Source organism: Ceratotherium simum, chromosome 16, assembly GCF_057802395.1.
Source record: "Ceratotherium simum simum isolate JZ-2026a chromosome 16, ASM5780239v1, whole genome shotgun sequence".
NCBI classification, from domain to species: Eukaryota; Metazoa; Chordata; class Mammalia; order Perissodactyla; family Rhinocerotidae; genus Ceratotherium; species Ceratotherium simum.
Genome location: NC_141915.1, coordinates 59006858 through 59025944, shown reverse-complemented (window position 1 = coordinate 59025944; position 19087 = coordinate 59006858). Strand labels below are relative to the sequence as shown.

At 54.2% G+C, this 19087-nt stretch overlaps 1 protein-coding gene and 1 pseudogene across 2 annotated transcripts; one reads left to right on the top strand and one right to left on the bottom strand.

Moving 5' to 3' along the window:
- Window positions 1-1413: 1413 nt before the first annotated feature.
- On the bottom strand, window positions 1414-11431 carry ENGASE (endo-beta-N-acetylglucosaminidase). Of its 2 annotated transcripts, XM_087441714.1 has the most exons (14): window positions 11298-11431; window positions 9590-9657; window positions 9227-9428; window positions 8057-8205; window positions 7342-7499; window positions 6613-6761; window positions 6103-6268; window positions 5050-5153; window positions 4567-4675; window positions 4184-4374; window positions 3451-3599; window positions 2825-2933; window positions 2375-2489; window positions 1414-2158 (listed from the first exon to the last, which is right to left on the bottom strand). In XM_087441714.1, exons 1-14 carry the CDS (start codon window positions 11405-11407, stop codon window positions 1739-1741), a joined length of 2199 nt encoding a protein of 732 aa, XP_087297840.1. In that variant the 5' UTR covers window positions 11408-11431; the 3' UTR covers window positions 1414-1738. The 2 variants fall into 2 exon arrangements, with proteins under 2 accessions (XP_087297840.1, XP_087297841.1); XM_087441715.1 differs by lacking the exon at window positions 11298-11431 and having other exon boundaries at window positions 9227-9424; window positions 9590-9652.
- LOC101399400 (translation machinery-associated protein 16 pseudogene) lies at window positions 11406-18773 on the top strand (annotated as a pseudogene).
- The last annotated feature ends 314 nt before the right edge of the window (window positions 18774-19087 follow it).

Genomic DNA, 19087 nt, shown 5'->3' with positions numbered 1-19087 from the left:
TCATCGGGAAAACCAGGTGCTGGGACCTGAGCGTGGGAGTCGGACAGCAGAGGGATCTTCCTGCCGCATGAGCCACCTTACCCTCTCCCGGGCAAACCTGTGCCCATCCCAGGCCTGAGCTGGCGGGGCCCCAGGCTGGGACATTAAGAGGGAAGCACTCTCCATTAGCAGAAAGCACAGGCCCCAGGCGTCCCAGGGTCTCACTGTAGCAGGCACATGGGCACCCGCGGAGGCAGGGAGGGTGGAGACAAGCAAATGTCAGCCTTGGAAGGAGACTTCCTCCGCAGTCCTACGGCTTCAGACATTTCCTGGCCCACCCCGTGCGCTTCTCCAATTCTCAAGGACTGGGAACAGAGCAAGAACAGAGGCGGTGTGGCCACACTGCCGCCTAGCGGCCTCTCCCCTCACTACAGCGTAAAACAAGTCCACTGACCCTGAACTGGGAACTGGGACTGGAGGCTGCCCCTGAGGTTGACCTCCAGCTAGGAGACCACTCCAGTGTCCTAGCCCTTAGCGCCCCTTCATATCTCGTAGCACAGGCGGAGGACAAGAGAAATGGGTAAGTAACCCCTATCACTGGCCTCCGAGGCCCAGGAGTGAGAGACTCCAAGAACGAGGGACTTAAGGCTTCTGACCACGTCAAAGGATCACAACACACTCCGCTCAGGCCTGGAGACCAGGATTACCCAAGGCCGTGGGGTCGAGACCCCTGCCCTGGGAGGCCACCACAGTGGCCCAGGTGTCAACAGTGGAGCTGTGTGGCTGGAGAAGCCGCCTCCAGCTCCCTTACCCCTGTCCTCCCCATGCAGAGCCACCGGCCAGCCTCAGCACAGGCAGGGAAACAAGGAAGGTGCTAGAAGAAAGAAAAGGAAGCGAGAGATGAAGAGGACCGCAGTGGGTAATGCCCCACAGCACCTGCCTTCGCAGCACCCCGCCCTGGAAGAGGCTGAGAAGGGAGGGCGTGAAGGGACAGCTGGCCCAGCGCTCCCACACCAAGGCTGTGGGCTGGGCCGAGGGCCTTCCTGGCCCAACCGGGCCTCCTGCTGCCCCAGTCTGGAGAGGCGGGGCCCAGGCACACAGACCGCCTCAGTGCAAGCTTTGCCCTGTACCTGCAACCCCAAAGAGACGTAGCAGGACACAGGGCCGATGGCAATGCTCCAGAAATGGCTCCGGCTCAGGGGGGCAGTAAATTAGGCAAGCTACAACTTGAGGTGGTCTAGACCACGGCGGCCCACCTTGCCCAGGTGGAGGTGCAACCTGGCGCCAGCCTGGCCCTGGGCTCCCACTCCTAAGGAGAAGCACCAGCACCCTGCAGGGGCCCGTTGCTCCTGCACCCACACCCCCGGCACCCAGGGGGCCTCTGCTCTCTCAGTCCACGCTCTCAGAGTCTACACCATTCTCAGCATCAGAACCTTCCAACCTATTAGGAAATATATATTAATAGAATTTTCTGCACTAAACTTTCCCAAATCGTTTCACTTTTACATGGGACTGTATACTACAGGGAGAGATTAGACAAAACCGGGGAGTGGGGAGGGCCCATTCACCTCAGGGAATTATCAACCCAGCAAACCAACTTCTTGGTTTTCCTATTACCAATGGCCCCCACGAAAAGCCACAGACTGCAACCTCCTGGGACCCGTGGCCCCTACCCCAGCTCTGGGGACCCACACACTTTGTGGCCCAGCGAGGAAGCAGCCTCGGCCTCGAGGCGGGAAGACTGTGCTTTAATGTCCGCTCACGAGCGGGGCGCAGAGTAGAGCATGGCCGCTCTGCCCCACTCAGCCTGTGGCACCAGAAAGCCCTCCTTGGGGACAGGCTCCACCAGGAACTCCACACGGCCATCCTGGCCAGGCCCTGCAGCTGCCACCACCAGGTCCACTACCCGATACTGGTTGACAAAAGCCAGGCCCAGGAGCGTGGGCTTCTCTGGCCCCAAGGGCCCCCTGTTGGGAGAGCAGCCGGCTGTCCCCCTGCAGCAGTGGATCCGGAAGCATCGGACGTGAGAGACGAGGTAGGACCAGTGCAGGGTACAGCTGAGCTGGAGCCCGGCAAGGGGCGCCTCCCCGTCAGAGGTGGCCCGCTGCCAGCACACATGGGAGATAGTGACAGCCTGCACCCGGGGTAGAGGGGTCAGCAGGCTGTTGGCGTCCACCACCTGGCAGGAGAGAGAAGGCTCAGCACAGCTGGGAAGCCAAGGGAGGTTCCGGGTGCCTGTCCTGCTCATTCCCACTCCCCAGGACCCCCACCCCAATTCCCCTCCAACCCGGGGAGACAAGAGGTGGGTGCTCAGCTCGGGGTGGCATTCCGCCCCTTCTGCAACGAGACAGACACCTCAGCCGGAGCCCCAGCGAGCTGCCCTTGGATGCCTCACCTGGATCTCTCCAAGGCGACAGACAAAGTCCATCTCCTCCTGGCTGCCCAGAGGCCGTGAGAAACTAATGAAGAGGTCCTGCAGGAGGCAGCCCTGCAGGTTCACTTCGTAGCAGCTGGGAGAGGCAAACAGAGGCTGGTCACAAGGGGCCTCAGCTCGACACCTTCAAGGCTGGCTGTTCAGAGGCCCCGAGCCACGGCGGGAAGGGAGCTCCATCCCAAAGTGGACCCTGTGGTCAGTGGGAAACCCCAGACCTAAGGCATGACTACGACGGCTCCCAGCGAGCGTCCTGGCTTGTGTCACAGAGCTACCTGAAACCAGGGGTCGGCCCAGGGCCCCTCCATCCCTCCAGTTCTGGGGTTTCTTAACAGAGGGCCCCTCACTCCTCAAGTCTCCACCACAGTGTGGCCATCCTCTGCTGGGGACTCAGTAGGAAGGAGAGGGACTCACCGCTGGACCCAGCCCCCGCTGAACTGCTGGCCGCAGCGGCCCACCCATCTGGCCAGCTTGGTAGGGGGCACCCGGAGGGGTCGGGGGCTGTACCTTGAGCTTGTTTCTGCTGGAGAAGGAAACATGGGACTTGAGAAAGAGGGGAATCCACAGGAAACCGCGCCGGGAGGTGTCCACTGAACAAGACTCCCTGGTGGCCCCAGCGCTCGGGAGCCGCCAGGATGGGCTGAGGCCCCAGGGGAGGAGGAGGGGTGGAGAGGAGAGCACGCAGACGGATGCCCGGGACTGGAGACGGCCCCACCCTCCGGTCCCTCGGACGTCCTCCCTCTCAGTGCCACGGCCGGGAGGAGGCCAACCCCTGGGTCTCTGAGGGAGTGTACGTCCACTCCATACGGCATGCTCTGCTGCCCAACAGGGGCTGCGGGCCGGAGGTTTCGGCTGATGAATCTCCCTGTCCAGGCCTGGATCACACCGGCGCCGACAACAGCAGAGGCAGGATTTGCTGACAATGCCCACACCAGCTCCCCAACACTCCCATGCACCTTTCTAGACTCCTCTTCCCCGAGATATCCCCTGAGAAGGGGGAGAACTGCAAGGAGAGGCAGGAGCCAACCCCGTCCCCTCACCGTTCAAGGCTGAGATGCCACCAATGTGACAGCTGCCCGCACTCCCTGTGGTGAGCTCCAGGGCCACCCCGACGCCTGAAGGCCCTTCGAGCTTGTACACCATGGACAGGAAGACTTTGGGTGGCACCGGGACCTGCAGGGAGAATAACCTGGAGGGGGAAGGTCCTGATATGAGGTCCCCAAGAAAGCCCGCTGAGACCCCCAAGCTGGTCCAAGTTGCAGCCACCAACCTCGCCCTCCAGGAAGGGGAGTTTGGGCAGCAGGGGCTGTTGCACTCGGGTCCTGCTCACCGCTGGGGACAGCCCTCCCCCAAGGCCAGATCCTTTTGTGGCTGAAAAATCTTGGTTCTTAAAATCTATGAGATTCCCCGTATAGGAGGAATCTAAAGTAGTCAAACTCACAGAGACAGAAAGTGGAGTGTGGGTGTCAGGGCTCGGGGAGAGGGTGGGAGCTGTTCAATGGGGACAGAGTTTCAGTTTCGCAAGACAAAAAAGTTCTGGAGACTGGTTGCACCACCACGTGCAGACAGTTAACACTACTGTGCTGTACCCTCAAAAATGGTTAAGATGGCAAATTGTAGTATGTGTTTTTTACCACAATGAAAAAAAACATCTCAGTCCTGTCGTCTGTTCTCATTTTGGCCTCTGCTGCCCATCTGCCCAGTTCAGCAACTGACATGGATGATGGGAGAAGCTGACGACCCGCCACGTCTCGTCTCCACTCACTCACCTACCTCACAGCCACATCTCCAACCTCGGGCGGAATGGCCCCCCGGATAAGCAGGGAGCTGCCCCCATTCCAGGCGTCCGCCAGGCAGCAGTGCGTCTTCACCCAGCCCCGTCCATCCCCCTCCAGCCTGTGCTCTCCAAACAGGGGCTGGATTTCCTGGGCGCTCGGGTGGTACCAGGGCCCCACCGCCTCCTCCTGAAGGAAAAGAGAGGATTAGAGGGAGGGCTGGGGGCAGACGAGCCTCCACATTCTCCTTCACACACCCCAAGGCCCCTCCCACCTCTCCCAGCTGAGGCTGGAAGATGGGGAGAGGAGGCAGCCACATACCACGACGCAGACCACCAGGAACCCCACTGCCTCAATCACCCAGCGTAGTGACCCACACACCTGGCCATAGCAGACTCTTCGAGTCCCCATGCCCAGGCAGAAAGAAGTGACAAAGGGCAAGGAGCAGATGCTGTGTGTGGGCAGATAGCGTTCCAGCAAACTCCAGAACCTGCAGAGAAACACGCAGAGAAGCAGCTCTAGTCCAGAGCAACAGGGCTTCAACATTCCTTGACCTCGCTCCTGGTAACCTGGGGCTTTCCGGGATCCCTTCCAGTGACTGCAGCTTCCACACAGGAGGAAGCAAGTCTGCCGGAAGTGGTCCCTCAGGATCCCCAACCTCCGTCCTTCCTGCTTAACTGGTCTCCAGGACACTCCCACCTAGAAGCAGCCAAGGTGGCTGAGCCCTTCGTCCTGCCTTAACCACCTCCAGAAAGGTCACTGGAGAGCAAGTCCTGAGCTACTACTGCAAGAAGTCAGAGAAATCGCCGGAGACCCCTCCCTGCCATGAGCCCATGCTAAGCCCTTGGGACAGGCAGGACTCACTTGTCCTGGTTCTGGAAGAAATCCTTCTTCTCCAAACACTCGTACACCCAGCCAGGAGCAAAGAGAGCCACCGAGAATCCATGCTTCCGGATCAGCTCCAGTGACTAGGGAGACAGCAGTCAGAGAGATGCTCCCACCCCAGCAACGCTGGGCACATCGGGACACAACCAGTGTCCAGACACAGGGGTGGGTTCTCTCGGGGGCCAGCCTGGAAAGGGCAGGCTGGAGCTGGCAACTACTGCCTCCCAGCTCCACTTAGAGCTTTTAGGATTCATCCCCTGTAGTTCCACAGCCAACCAGAAGAGGGCGCTATGGCGGTGGCGGGGAGAAGAGTGGAGGGAAACGTCCGAGTGGGCGGGAGTCTGCAGGTGGGGCACGTGTCTCTCTCACTACACCTCTCCTTATATTATCAGACTCACAATGGGTGGAGGGGATCTTCAGTTATTGGATTAAGCTATTCACTTAAAGCGTAATTAATGACTGAGAGCGTCCTGTGGCAGCGGGATGTGGCGGGATCGGCAGCCCAGGAGACAGGCTGACTCCCTCTTTATCCGGCACCCTCCTCCTCCTTTCTCACTGCCGACACACCACCACACGACCGACCAGCCTCGCCAGGAAAGCCTCACTTGATCTCACACCAGCAGTTCCCAAAACTGTGGGGGGTTCACTAGGTCCTCGGCCCTCCGCCACCCGTGACAGAAAGCACCACCCGGGAATGGGCCTGATGCTGGAAACCGCGAGCTCCGCGCCCTTCGAGGTTCGCAGTCTGAGGCAGGAAGAACCAGCTAGAGAGGAGACCAGCGGTCTGTCCTCTAACACCTACGTAAAGAGTACCCTCTGACTAGAAATGGGCTGGAAGTTATGATTTTAGGGCACGGCTTGGCCTGAGGGCAGGTCACTGGTATTTCCCCTGGTGCCTCAGTTCCCCACTCTGGGAAGAATAACCGCCACCCGTCCTTCCCTTGAGGTGCAGATGGGAACGAAAGGCCCGCCACAAAACTAGGCCCACAGAAGGCACTGCCCACCCTCCCAGGCACAAAGGCCACCACCCACCTTGTCTGTGTCAAATCGGCCCCCTACGACATTTCCCCGGGCGAACACGTCCACGCCCACGTACACGTCAGCCAGGCGCTCCCCAGCCTGCCCCAGCATACGCTCCAGATGCTCCTCCTGCCAGTTATAGTTGGTGAAGAAGCCATCACAGGAATTGAAGAAAACCCTGGGAGGCACCAAGGACTAGCCGTGAGGACCAGGCCGAGGGATCGGGAGTGCCCATCCCGCAATCTCAGCCTCCTTCCCCCGCCCAGCACTTGCATCCACTCATAACCCAGACTGCGGGCTGCCTCCAGGACCCAGACTAGAGTCTGCTCCCAAAAAAGGGACCAGCCCAGCACGACGGGCTGACAAGGCACTGATTCTGCCTGTTGACAGTCGGGCTGCGAGATAATGCCGCCTCCTGCCTCTTTTCAGCCAAGGCAGTCAGACACGCAACACCCCAGGAGACACATGGAGCTCCCGCCTCTCTGTGCCCAGAGGGTCCGCCGGCCACACCTGCAGGCCCACCTGTTGTGGTCGTTCAGTTCATCTTGCCATTTGAGGTGCCCACTGCTCACCACACTGTCATACCAGAGCACCAAGCCCCCTGGGACCTGCTGGTGTAGCTGAGTGGTCAGGTACTGAAGGAAATGGGGCATGTTCCCCACTGCAGCCAGCTGCAGAGAGGGATGAAGACAAGACCCTCAGTGAGGCCCAGAGATATGTGTCATGAGGAGTGCCTGGCTCAGGACAGACAGGACACTTAATCCCAGGTGCAAACAGATCCACCAAAAAAGTCACGGTCCTAGAAGCCCTTCAACCCCCCAGCCACCGAGCAGAGGGTCCAGCCAGATCCAGTGCAACTTTCCTTCCTTTCTGAAGCAGAAAGGACACGGGCACAGCAATCAGGAAAAGATAAAACACCACGACAGGGGAGGGTGGTGTGAAAAGGAAGCCACACACACAGCGCAAGCAAAGCAGGGATGCAGAAGGACAGGTGTTGCCTTGAAGGAGCCGGAGAAGCAAAGCTCAGCCTAGCGGGGTTTCTGGACACAGCGCTGGAGAAGCTTCCATCTCACTGCCAAGTAACAGAGACGTTGGAGCTGGCTCCAACTGGGAAGCGAGAAGTGGCTCCTGCTGCTGTAACAGGGAGCCAGCCCGGACACAGGCCCAGGTGAGGCTGAGGACAGCGGTGGAGGGACACCACATGGCAGCAGGGGCGGGGCTGGGCAAGTGCCAAGAGAGGGCCCTGCTCACACTCAGAGAGTTCTCAATGTTGATCAGCCAGCCGTCAAATCGGAAAAACTGGGCGATCAGGACCAGCTGATCAGCCACCGCCTGGTACGAGCGCTCGTCCCCGGCCAGGAAGGCTTCGCAGAGCTGCCCGCCTTCTTTCCACTCGGTAATGAAAGTGCCTGTGAGGACAGGAGAGAAACGAGGTCAGGCATGTAATCCTTATCCCTCCGACCCGGCAGTTCCCACAGTGTGGTTCCTGCACCAGCAGCACAGGGACTGCCTGCAAACTTGCCAGACAATTTGAATTCTCGGGCCCCAGCCCCAGATTTCTAGTGAATCAGCACTGATTCGGACACAGGCGGAGGCTTGAGAAGCACTGCTCTACCCAGGGGTCAGCCACCTATGGCCTGCGGGCTATGTCCAGCCACCACCTGTTTCCGTAAATACAGTTTTACTGGAACACAGCCATGCCATTTGTTTGCCTATTGTCCGTGGCTGCTGTTGTCTCACTAGCAGTTACAACAGGCACCCAATGGCCTGCAAAGCTGAAAATATTTACTACCTGGTCCTTTCCAGAAAAAGTTTGCCCACGCCTGTCTTAACCCATCAAGGCAGCCCCCAGGTGAGGAGTTCTCCTCATTAAGAAGCAGACAAAGCCCGAGCCATTTCATCACTGGGTCACCTGGGAGGTGTGCTAAGTCTGGCTGAGTCAGATGGAGGAGTCCTTGGCTCTTACCCAGCACAGAGACTCCATGCCTGTGGGCAGCATTGGTCCAGCCTACTGGGGGGATGGTGACCGTGTGATGGCTGAAGTACACAAAGATGTCAATGTACTGCCAGTGGTAGAAGGAATAGGGATTCTGCACTGCTGAGCCCTGAATAAACCTGAGTAAAGAAACAGAAACAAAAACAAAACAAAGTCAGGACCCAGGAAACAGAATAAGGAGGCAGCGACCTCAAGGTGAAAAGAGAGCAACCTGAGTCAGGTTTCTCTTCAGTTCCCTTAGATTGGCACTAACTGAGAGCTTGCTGTGTACCAGGCACTACGCAGACACTGGGGCAAGAAGTAGGATTGAGCCACAGTCCGCACAGCAAAAGGACGAGTCTTAAGGGACACATTTTCACAGGCTGTGCAGGCACTCGCCACTGGATCCGGATGGACTGAGCCTTTTTAGCCTCAATGAAAAGACAAACAAAGGACGGAAGGAAAGACAAGCAGATGGACTCATGCAAAAGCTCCAAGCCTTGGCTCCCCCACCCTCTTCAGAGGTGAGCAGTTCCTCCAGGACACAGCCTCCCTGCACGGAAGGTTAGGGTTGATAACCACAGGAGCTGCACTGAGACTTCATCACCTGCCCCTGTCTGTACCTTGACGGCCACCTCTGACTCAGGCCATCAATCATCACCATCACACAATGACATCAATCATCAAAGCCAAGATTGTTTTATGGACATGTAAAATCTCTACTCTGACTCCACAGCAACTCTGGAGGTCATGTCCCTGCTGGGAGGGGCAGGGGGAGTGTAACACCTCTGAGCATCAGAAGCCAGAGCCAATGGCCCCGAAATGGAACTGGAGCTTAACTGAGGAAGGTGAAGAAATCAGGTACGCGCCAAGTTCCCCGGCCAGGCAGCCTGACGAAAGCGCCCTGCTGCTGCGCCCTCTCCCGTCTACCAGATTTCAAGGATAGGCAGTCCTCAGAATCAGATGGTTTCAGAGCCAAAAGAGGCATGAACTATCACCTAATTCTTACAGAGGAAGCACCCAGGCCTGAGCTCCTCTCCCTGCTAGTGGCGGTCTGGTCCCGCGCCCTGTCTCCATCCCGTGTTTCTACACAAGGCACTCTCCCTCTCCTCCCACCAAAAGAAAATAAGCAACAAAATAAGGGTCAGGCAATGTCCTCACTTGTCATCCAGGTACCCGCCCATCATGTCATGGCACAACAAGGTCCGGGGCCTGTGGCTGCTTAGAGGAGGCTGGCGACACTCGGAGGGCTCCAAGGCCACGTTAAAGCCGTCCTCCATGTTGGGCGTCCATGCCAAGAGCTCCTCCAGCGACGACAAGTAAAAGCTGATGGGCTTGGTGGTGTCCTTGTCATAATATCTAACTGGTCAAAGGAGGCAAAGAGTGAAGAATTAACGGAAATCTGGGGATTCATAGAAATGCTCTGACAATAACTGAGCTAGAATGAGAGGGGGAGCGAGTAGGCAGCCCAGAAGCCCCCAGAGTGAACACGGAGACAGTGCTCAGAGCCTCCATCCTTCTCACCTGGCAAAGGATCGGGGGTAAAACTGACCACTTCATGAAAGACTGCTTCCTCTTGCTCCTCTTCAATTCTAAGGAAAGAGGGGGTTTAAAATTTTTTCTAAATAAAAGGGTAGAGAATACTCCTAAAAGCAAACGGACTAGGCCCCATCTGGATGTGCAGGGGGAGATAGTTTCTGCCTTGCCTTTTTAAATGCAAACTGTGGAAACATGGATCAAACCAAAGAGGCTAGCAGGCGCTGGTCTTCCAACAGCAGCCCGTGTTAGCAACAGGGCTCAGCCTCTGCTCAGACATACATGCAACCACTATCCACTCGTTGGGAATAAACTCCTTACCCTCCAAGACAGCCACCAGACATCACCCTGCAGAGACCAAAGATACACACTCCACAGGTTGTGCTATGGCCAAGGGGCAGGAAAACTCAAAGAACTAGAAAGTTTAAGGGCCTAAGGGAGCAGGGGCCAAGCTTTCTCTGCAGTCCATGTTTCCCTAACTGCGTTCCATGGAACCCTCACTAACTCCCAGCTGCTCACGGAGGTCTGTCATGGGGAGAAGGCGCCTTTGGGACATCACGTTGGAAGACCCTGGATAAATCTAAATTAAGCAGCTTTTTTTTTTAATTATTACTATTACTTTTAGAGCAGTGAGAAGACTGTGCAGCCGCATTTATTGGTCCCGGGCTTCAAAGGTGACATTCCCTAAATCTACCAACGTCCAAGGCCACCTCTTGGTTAATGGGGGTATCATCTGCCAACACCCCACTTCCACTCAGAGGCCTGTTGACACAGCCCACTCTTTGGGATCCGCTATGCCTGAACCTTTGGAACCCTGAGAAGTACAGCCGTGGGTGGCAGGGATGAGATGGACTAACGTGCAAGGGCCACCGAAAATGCTCCTTTCCGAATTTCATTCCACCACTCTCTGCTTCCCCAACAGCCAGCAGCCATTTGCTTTCCACTCTTGACCGGACTGAACTGGACCAGTCTCACTCTTTTGGGTTTAAAAACAAAGCCAGGGATGCTGTTTCCAGAAGGCCATGTCTGTCCTCCTAACTTCCGAGAGGTAAGCAAATGTCCCGACAAGGAACAAGGCCCAGGACCAGAAAGGCATGCTCCTCCCTTATATGCTTCTGTGCCTTTGCCCATTCTGTTCCCTCAAACTAGAACACCCTCCTCCCCATTCTCCATCTGCTGAAATGTTCCTCCTCCCTGAAGACCCAGTTCAAACGTCCCCGCTCCGGGCGCCACTCGCTCCGGTCCAGCATGGATTAGAATAATCCTAATTACACCAGCTGGCCCCCAATGAGCAATTACAAACGCCACACTAGGACCCTCTGCGTAGATCCACAGCCAGGGGAGGAAGGAGGCATTATCAACCCATTTCACAGATGAGGACGCCGAGGCTTCCCGCCCAGGCGCCAGGATTCGCAACCGTCCCGCTGCTCTGGGGTCGCACCCCTGTACCGAGCCCCTGTCCGGCGCCCGCTGCTGCTCGGGAGTCTGTTCTGGGGAGGGGCTGGCTGCTGACGGGGCGGGCGCGGTGGCGTGAGCAGGACCCGCGGCGGACAGGAGGCGTGGGAACCGGGGACCAACGTCCTGCGCCCCCAGCCCGCCCCCGCGCCCCGGGCCAGGCGCCCACCGACTCCGTCCCGCCTGCCCGCCGCGCGTGGGAACGGGATCTCAGGGTTCGCCCGCCCGGCCTCCCGCCCACCTCTTCCGCGGCCGCCGCCGCTCCCGCTGCTCCTCCAGAGCCGCCGGCGGCCGCAGTCGCCACTCCCGCCGCCGCGCCACCGCCCGGGTCGTGGTCCCCACGGCCTCCATGACGCCGCCGCGCCCGCCGCCGCGGACTCGCCGCCCAGCCAATCGCAGGCCCGGGCCCGCCCCCGCCACGACCCGCCGGCCAATGAGGACTGCGCAGCACGGCTGCCCCACTCCGATTGGGCTCGCGTAGACGCCGGCTCGCGCTCTGGGCCCGAGCCCCGGCCGCCCGGACTTTGTAGCCGGAGGAAGGGCTGGGGGCGGGGCCGGGCCGGGGCAGGGGCGGGGCCGCGGCGAGGGGCGGGGCCTGGGCGGGGCGCGAGCCCAGGGTTCCGGAACGGTTCTGTGTGCCAGTTCTCGCTCGATCCGCACCAGGCCCGTTTCTCGGATGCAAATTGAGGTTCGTCTTGGAGAGATTACGCAATCTTACAGTCAGTAAACTGTAAAAGTGAGATCTGAACTCAGCTCGTCCAACCGTTATTGAAAGATAATTTTCAGAAAAAGGTGAAATCGTAGTTCTCATTCAGGTATAACTGTGGACAAGTGCTAAAGACTTTACTCGTTAATCAGCGAAGGAACCAGACAGGTGTTATAACCAAAAGACAGTCGAAAAAGAGACCCGTTTATAGACCGGGAATATTGAATATGTAAACGGGGCAGAACTAGCTTTTCCGCAGGGTAGGGGCTGGGGGGATCATTGAACCTCTACTGGACAAGGCGATTTGCACGTCCGTCGGTTACTTACAACTTACAAAGAGTTGTAAAAAAGGCAACTTTTTTGAATGACTAGAGTCATAACAAGGATGTGCACTATGTAGACAATGCGTAGTTCTCCATTAAAACACGAGTGTTTGCACCCCCAAATACGCGCTCTGCGGTAAGTGTGCGGCTCCAAGTGCACAGGGCTGGGAGGCATCTCAGAAATGGCACTTCCCACCACCTTGGCCACAGACAAGTTCGCAGTAAACGTGATAGAGCGGAGGCCTGAGCAGCGAGGAGAAGCGGGAAGTTCGAGGAGAAGGGCCTGGGAGGCGGGACTCGAGGGGTCCCGCACAGGGCAAAGTTTGGGCCAGCCTGAGGCTCTCCTCTCCCAGCCCCCAACCCCCTTTGTGCAGCTGGGAGCATCTGGCGCTAGACTACAACTGCTGCCCAGCCAAGTTGAGCGGGCCTGTTTATTATAGTTGCAGACTTTGAACTTTATGAGTCCCCAAGCTTCCATAAACCCTGAGAGTGAGGAGGATGCTAAGGCTGTGGATTATGGGCCCTGACCATGCTGCAGGGAGGACCCGTCACTCGGGAGCAGGAGACAGTGATCCAGAGGGAGGACAGAGATCGCAAAGCCCTGGGAAGTGTGCAGTGAGGGGGACAGGGTCACATGCTCGCTATGCTGTGCTCAGGTGAGCTCCACAGATGTAGACTCTTTATTTGGTCTGCATTCAACCAGGTGGTCCCAGGTCCTCACCTGCCTGTTAGTGGTAAACATTAATAAAATTTTTGTCCTAAGATGAAAACCTAGTTCTTAGAGATACTTTACACAGCCCTTGGGTAATGCTCAGTCTCTGGGGAAAAATATGCCCGGGCCTCTCCTCACTGCTCCTCTCGGCAGCGTTGGCCTCTGGTGGCCCAGGGGCAGGGAAGAGCAGGATCTTGTTGGCCTCAGCTTGCTTGCCTGCCCTGCAGGCCCGTGTGGTTCCGGGTCTCTCTGCAGGTCAGGATGAGCCTGGAGGTCCCATGTCTGCCTTGAGCTCACATGGGTCCCAGTTGGGGCTCCAGACCCCTCTGAGGCCTGGCTGGACCTCCTAAAACCCTAACTTTGTAGGGTTTCCATATAAAACACAGGACACCCAGTTCAATTTGAATTATGGATAAACGATGAATGGAATATGAGACATTCGTACACTAAAATTCATTTCTCGTTTATCTGAAATTCCTAATGAGCTAGGGTCCTGTATTTGCTAAGTCTGGCAGCCCTACCAGTGAATCCACACTCTGGCCTTGCTGCAGAGCCACCTTGCCCTGCCACGGGGCTCTGCTGACACCTCTTGGTGGGCCCTCAGCTGTCCCGCACTCTGTCCACGCCAGCACAGGAAGCCAGGCTGGCTCAGGAAAGCTGAGCCTGGGGACCTTCCCAGCCTGACCATACCATGCCACCAACTTGGTGTTTCGGGGCAGCCTCACGTTACCTGCACTGGCTACAGCACCTGCCCCTAAGCCAGGCCCACCGTGGGAGATCTGGGCTCACATCTGCCTGCTTTGCCCTCCTCTCCCTATGGCCTCCCACACTGTCCTGGGGCCGGAAACTAGAACCAAGTGAATGCACATGACCTGCTCCACAGGCTTGGTTGTTGATATGCGGAAGGGTGTGGCAGGAACTAATTGGCCCCGATATCCCTTCCTCCCCTTGTCCTTTAGGACTAGAAGCCCCGAGTTTCAGCTGGGTGAGTGGCTGCCCAGATAAAGACAACATTCCCCGGCAACCCTTACATCTTAGAGGGGCCATGGGAGCAAGTTCTGGTTTCCAGACAAGAATGGAAGTGATGTGTGCAATCTGGTTGTGCCTGCAAAACAAAAGGGCAGGCCCTCCACTTCTTCCCTGCTTCCTGCTGGCTGCCAGGTGGGTGTCAGGATGTGATGGTGGGAACCGCAGCAGCCATCTGAGACTATAAGATGGAAGCCACATGTGGAGGACACAGAGCAACAAGAGGGAAGAGGCCAGGGTCCCCGATAGCACAGACCACAATATCGCCCTGGACTGCTTGTGTTCTGACTCCTCCGTAAGGAAAATAAACTTCTGTCTGATTTAAGCCAATACTGTTTGGGTATTTATTACAGTAGCTGGATCTAACTACGGTGGGGGAATACAGGAATTTAGAAAAACCTATCAAAATAATAGCCTGGGGGCCAGCCTGGTGGCGCAAGCGGTTAAGTGTGCGCACTCCGCTGCGGCGGCCCTGGGTTCACCGGTTCGGATCCTGGGCACACACCGACGTACTGCTTGGCAAGCCATGCTGTGGCGGCGTCCCATATAAAGTGGAGGAAGATGGGCACGGATGTTAGCCCAGGGCCAGTCTTCCTCAGCAAAGAAAGAGGAGGATTGGCAGATGTTAGCACAGGGCTGATCTCCTCACAAAAAAAAAAAAAAAAAAAATTAGCCTGACTTGTAAGCCTGCTATCTTTCTTTGCAAAATCTTCTTAGCTTATTCTTTTTCATTGCATTTGTTCTGTGATAAGTCCTGCTCTCCCTTCATTCAGATAGATGGCCTCAGACCAGCTGGGACATGAACAAAAATCACGTTAAAGACTTTTGAACTATTGCTCCCTTTTATGGAGTTATCCTGGGTGCTTAGAAAAGACTTAATGAATGGAGGAACGTTGGGCTGGCCTCTGGCTCCAGCCGCCCCAAGCCACCTTTACGCTCACTGGAGGCTGTGCCCAGGCACCTGTTCAAACACCCTGCACACTGAATAACTAGCCGCTCCATGCACACGGCCCGCCAGTGCACCTCCATCTGCGAACACACACTCACTCCACGACAAGATGGCAAACCTGGGATGTCTGCTCTTGTCAGCTCCCCGTATTATTATTATTAGATATGCATGAACATTACATTCATCTTCTCCTTTTAAAAAATTAATGTTCCCTTTAATCCACCCCCCTCCTGGTTTCCTTGCCTCCCCCTGTCCTCCAGAGACCCCTCAATATTCCATCAATACTGTCAGTGTGGCCTGTATCCTTCCAGATGTCTTAAAATACTTTTACCCACGTGTATGTACCTGCAACTATATTACATTGTTTGTGTTTTATAAACATGGTATCATGTTGTACATATTATTCTGTATCTTGCTTTTTTCGCCCAGCAATACTTTTGAAACTGAGCCGTGTTGATTTATATGGCTCTAATTTGTTCATTTTGACTGTTATTTAATGTGCTATCGTTTTAACACATGTAGTCTACTTACCTGTCTACCCATCAGTGGACATTTAAATAGCAAACTGCTATTATTTTTTAAATGTTAAAATGAACATCGTTGTATAAACCTTCAAGTGCACACATCCTGTATGTTTTTTCTTTTTTGGATAAAAACATACGAGTGGAGTTGCTCATGGTAATAGCACACACGCTTTCACTAACTGTCGTGCAGGGGGGCCCTCCCACTGACATTCTCCCCAGCAGGGGGAAGTATGGGTTGCCCCACAGCCTCTCAGACATTGATATCATCAAACTTTAGGCCTTTTGCTCACTGATCAGTGCGTGCAGGTGTCTCACTGTTGTTTTCACTTGAAGTTGCACAGCTCTTGGTGTTGCTCAGCTGTTTGGGAATGAGTTATTTCTTGAGTCAGTCCCATCGGGGCCTTTGTGCATTTCTACTGTGATGTGTAGCAGGCTGTCATACATTCTGGATACTCGTATTCTGCCTCTAATACATAGAAATGGAGCAAATGTGTGTGCTGCTTGTCTTGGAACTCTCAAGTATCCTGTAGCATAGGTGTTTTAGATTTCCGTATGGTCACATTTATTAACATTGTCCTTTACGGCTTTGCTGTTTTCTCCTATTTAGGAGGACTGTCCCGACTTCAAGGTCACGAAGATATTCTCCTGCATTTTTAGCTAATAATTGTCAAGGTTAGGTGTCTCTGTTTTTTATGTACACAACTTCCAGATGCCCTTTGGGGATAGGTCTTTAATATTTCATATTCCTTTTTGGTTATTGACCTATTCAGATTTTTCTCTTTCTTCCCCAGCCAATTTTGCTAATAAATGTTTTCCTAGAAAAGTGTCCATTTCATTGAGGTTTTCAAATGTGGGGTATTAAGTCTTTCCTAATCATATTTTTTAATTTCTTGGTTATGCCCTCTCTTTAATTCCAGTGTTGTTTATTTGTGTCTTCTTTCTTTTTTTCTTGGTGCTTTTTGCTGAAGGATTGTCTATTTGATAAGTCTTTTCAAAGCACAAGCTCTTGATTCTGTTCTGTTTTTTTGTTTGTTTTCCGTTTCACTAATCTCCACTTTTATTTTCTTTCCTGTTATTGTCTTTGGATTTATTTTGTTGTTCTTTTTCTGGTTTCAGAGGTGGACAGTTTGGTTCACTTATGTTTAGATCTTTCTTGTTTTCACGTGAATACAGTGGAGGGGATCCATTTCTCTCTGAGAGTGGCTTTCACTGTCTCCCACAGGGTTTGCTATGCAGCACTTTCATTCTCATTAAGTTCTAAATACTTTGTTATTTCTGTTAGTTCCTCCAGAGCAATCCTTACTTTTGCTGCAGAATTCTTCAGGCTTGTCTGTCATGACTAGTACTTTTGTGTCTTTTTCAAAATGTGCTTCTGTTACCACACAAAATTGGGGTTCTCTGCCCAACGCACATCAACAACCAATTCTTTATGGCATCAGCCTTTGGGGGAGAAATGAGCTTTTATCGTGTGAGATCCGTCTGCAGGGAGATGGGGGTAGGGCTGCCCTCAGATCTCTCTCTCCTACTCAGGATTTGGGGCAAAATTTAAGCGGTTAGGGAGAACAGGCTGGCATGCAAAAGCACCGGTGGGACAGGTGGCCTTCAAGCATTTGTCGTAAGGTTATAAACATTTATGACGGGGTTATAAACATTTATGACGGGGTTCTAAACATTCTTGATGAGGTGGGGAAGGGATTTTAACACCAGATCTTCCTGAGTGAGGGACCCCTGGCTTCTGGTAAGAGTCTGACTTTCAAGTTCCAGTCATGTCCTGGTCCTTTGATTCCGTGGGAAGGAGGATCTTTGGTTCCGAGGTCATTTCAGGTCACAATTTCTTCTTTTGCGCATGCCCCTGGCTACGTGACTTTGCAGTTTTTCTGAAAGACAATTCTTAATCACTCTGTTGATGAGAGATGGGGTCAGTTAAACCGATCCTGGAGGGCCCGTGGTTACACTTCCCTACCCCAAAGTCAAGAAAATATGAAATACTCCTGTCACCTTGGGAAGTCCCTAAAACATTCTCCATGTCTAATGCTTTGTTTTTCAGTTGTGCTTGCTTACAGAAACCAAGGCAGAACAGTGCCAGATGGCCAAACCGAAGGACTGGTCCAAACCAGAAAGATCCAAGACGGCGATGGGGTGCCCTGCGCAAAAAGGAAACGTGCAAAAGGTGCCGTGTGCAAGAAGGGAAGATCTGCACATTCCCCAGATGCCCCCACCCGAGGCAGTGACATGGAGACCCCTCCCCCTTCACATCCCATAAGAACCCTGCTCCCCTTCCCTTCGGGGAGAAGGTGTTTTAGAGCACAGCTCTGCCTCCTGCTTTCGTTGATCAACGAACAAAGTTTCTGCTCTGCTATTCTGAACCTGGTCTCATTCTACTGACGTGAGTGGCTCTGGGCAAAAGAACCCACTTGCGGGTCACTGGTCCCTTAGGGCTGGATAACACTCCATCCTCGGTTGTTTGCTAGAAGCTTCATTGTTGTGCCTTTCACCTTCAGAGCCACAGCTCACCTGGAATTATTTTTGTCCATGATGTGAGGGAGGAGGCCACGTTTTCTTTTGTATCATATGGACCCCACTCATTCGTGGTTTTTGGAAAGGCTGTCTTCACCCCATGCTCTGCAGTGATTCTGGAAAATCAAGTGTCCATACATGCTTGACTCTGCTTTGGGTTCTGTGATATTGTGATTTATGATAAGAAATGTGTATTTGGTCATGTTTCTGGCACAGAGCTCCTAAAACCCTTGAAATTTCTTAAGTGATAAGAAAGTAGGGTCTGCCCCAGCTTCCCCGGCCCCACAGGTGTTTGGCCTGGAGCTGCCCATGAGCTTCTGCCACTGCTGTTGGTGAGGTTGCCCGGGTCTGGAGTGCAGAGGTCCCCCGGGGCCACAAGGACATCACCAAGCCTAAAGCATCAAAGGGAAAAAGTGTAGGATGGGAGAAAAACAAGTCACCCATCTGTATAGTAGAAAAGTAGCTATACGAGAAAGGCTCACAAACAAGAGAAAAAGGAAAAGCTGAAGAATGAAAAGGCATTGTGTCTCAACCTTGTTGGTGAAAAATTGCAGTGGTTTCAAAATCATCTTGATCCCCCAAAAGTAGGGTATTCAAAGAAAGATGCCTGTGAATTAACTGAAAGGTATTTAAATCGATTTAGCAGTGAGCTGGAGCAGACCGAATTACATAACAGCATCAAAGACGGGCAGGGAAGGCGGCTCTGTTTCCACAAGACAGTCACTGAGCAGACGAGGGAGTGTGAGCCACAGCAGTATGAAGGATCCGGCCTTGAGATTCCAGACGTTGTAAAACGCAGGTAATCTGAAAACTCGGAGGGAATGGGATTTTGATCTGAAGAAACTACCAAACAGTAAAATGAGAAAAATTTGTGCTGATGATGCACTTCCCAAGAAGTGCAAGAAGAAACTGTTACAACTGCAGACAAAGAGCGAGGGGAAGTGGAAAAGACGACTCTGACGAAAATGGCTCGGATACCTTAGATTTTCTATTTCTCTTAATAATATTTTATGGTTCTCTTTGTAGAGGTCTTACACATCGACTGTTAGATTTACTCCTAGGTAAACGACATTTTGTAAGTGGCATCTTTGATGGATTAAAGATGGCTGCAAATTCTTTTCATCTCCTCCTATAGACAGATGGAGTCTATACCCACCCCTTCTCTGGGCTGGCCAGTGGAATATGGCCAAAGTGGCTGCAGGTGACTTCTGAGCCCAGGTCTCAGGAGGTCCTGGGCTTCTGCTCTTGCCCCCTCGGCCCCGTGTGCTGAGACT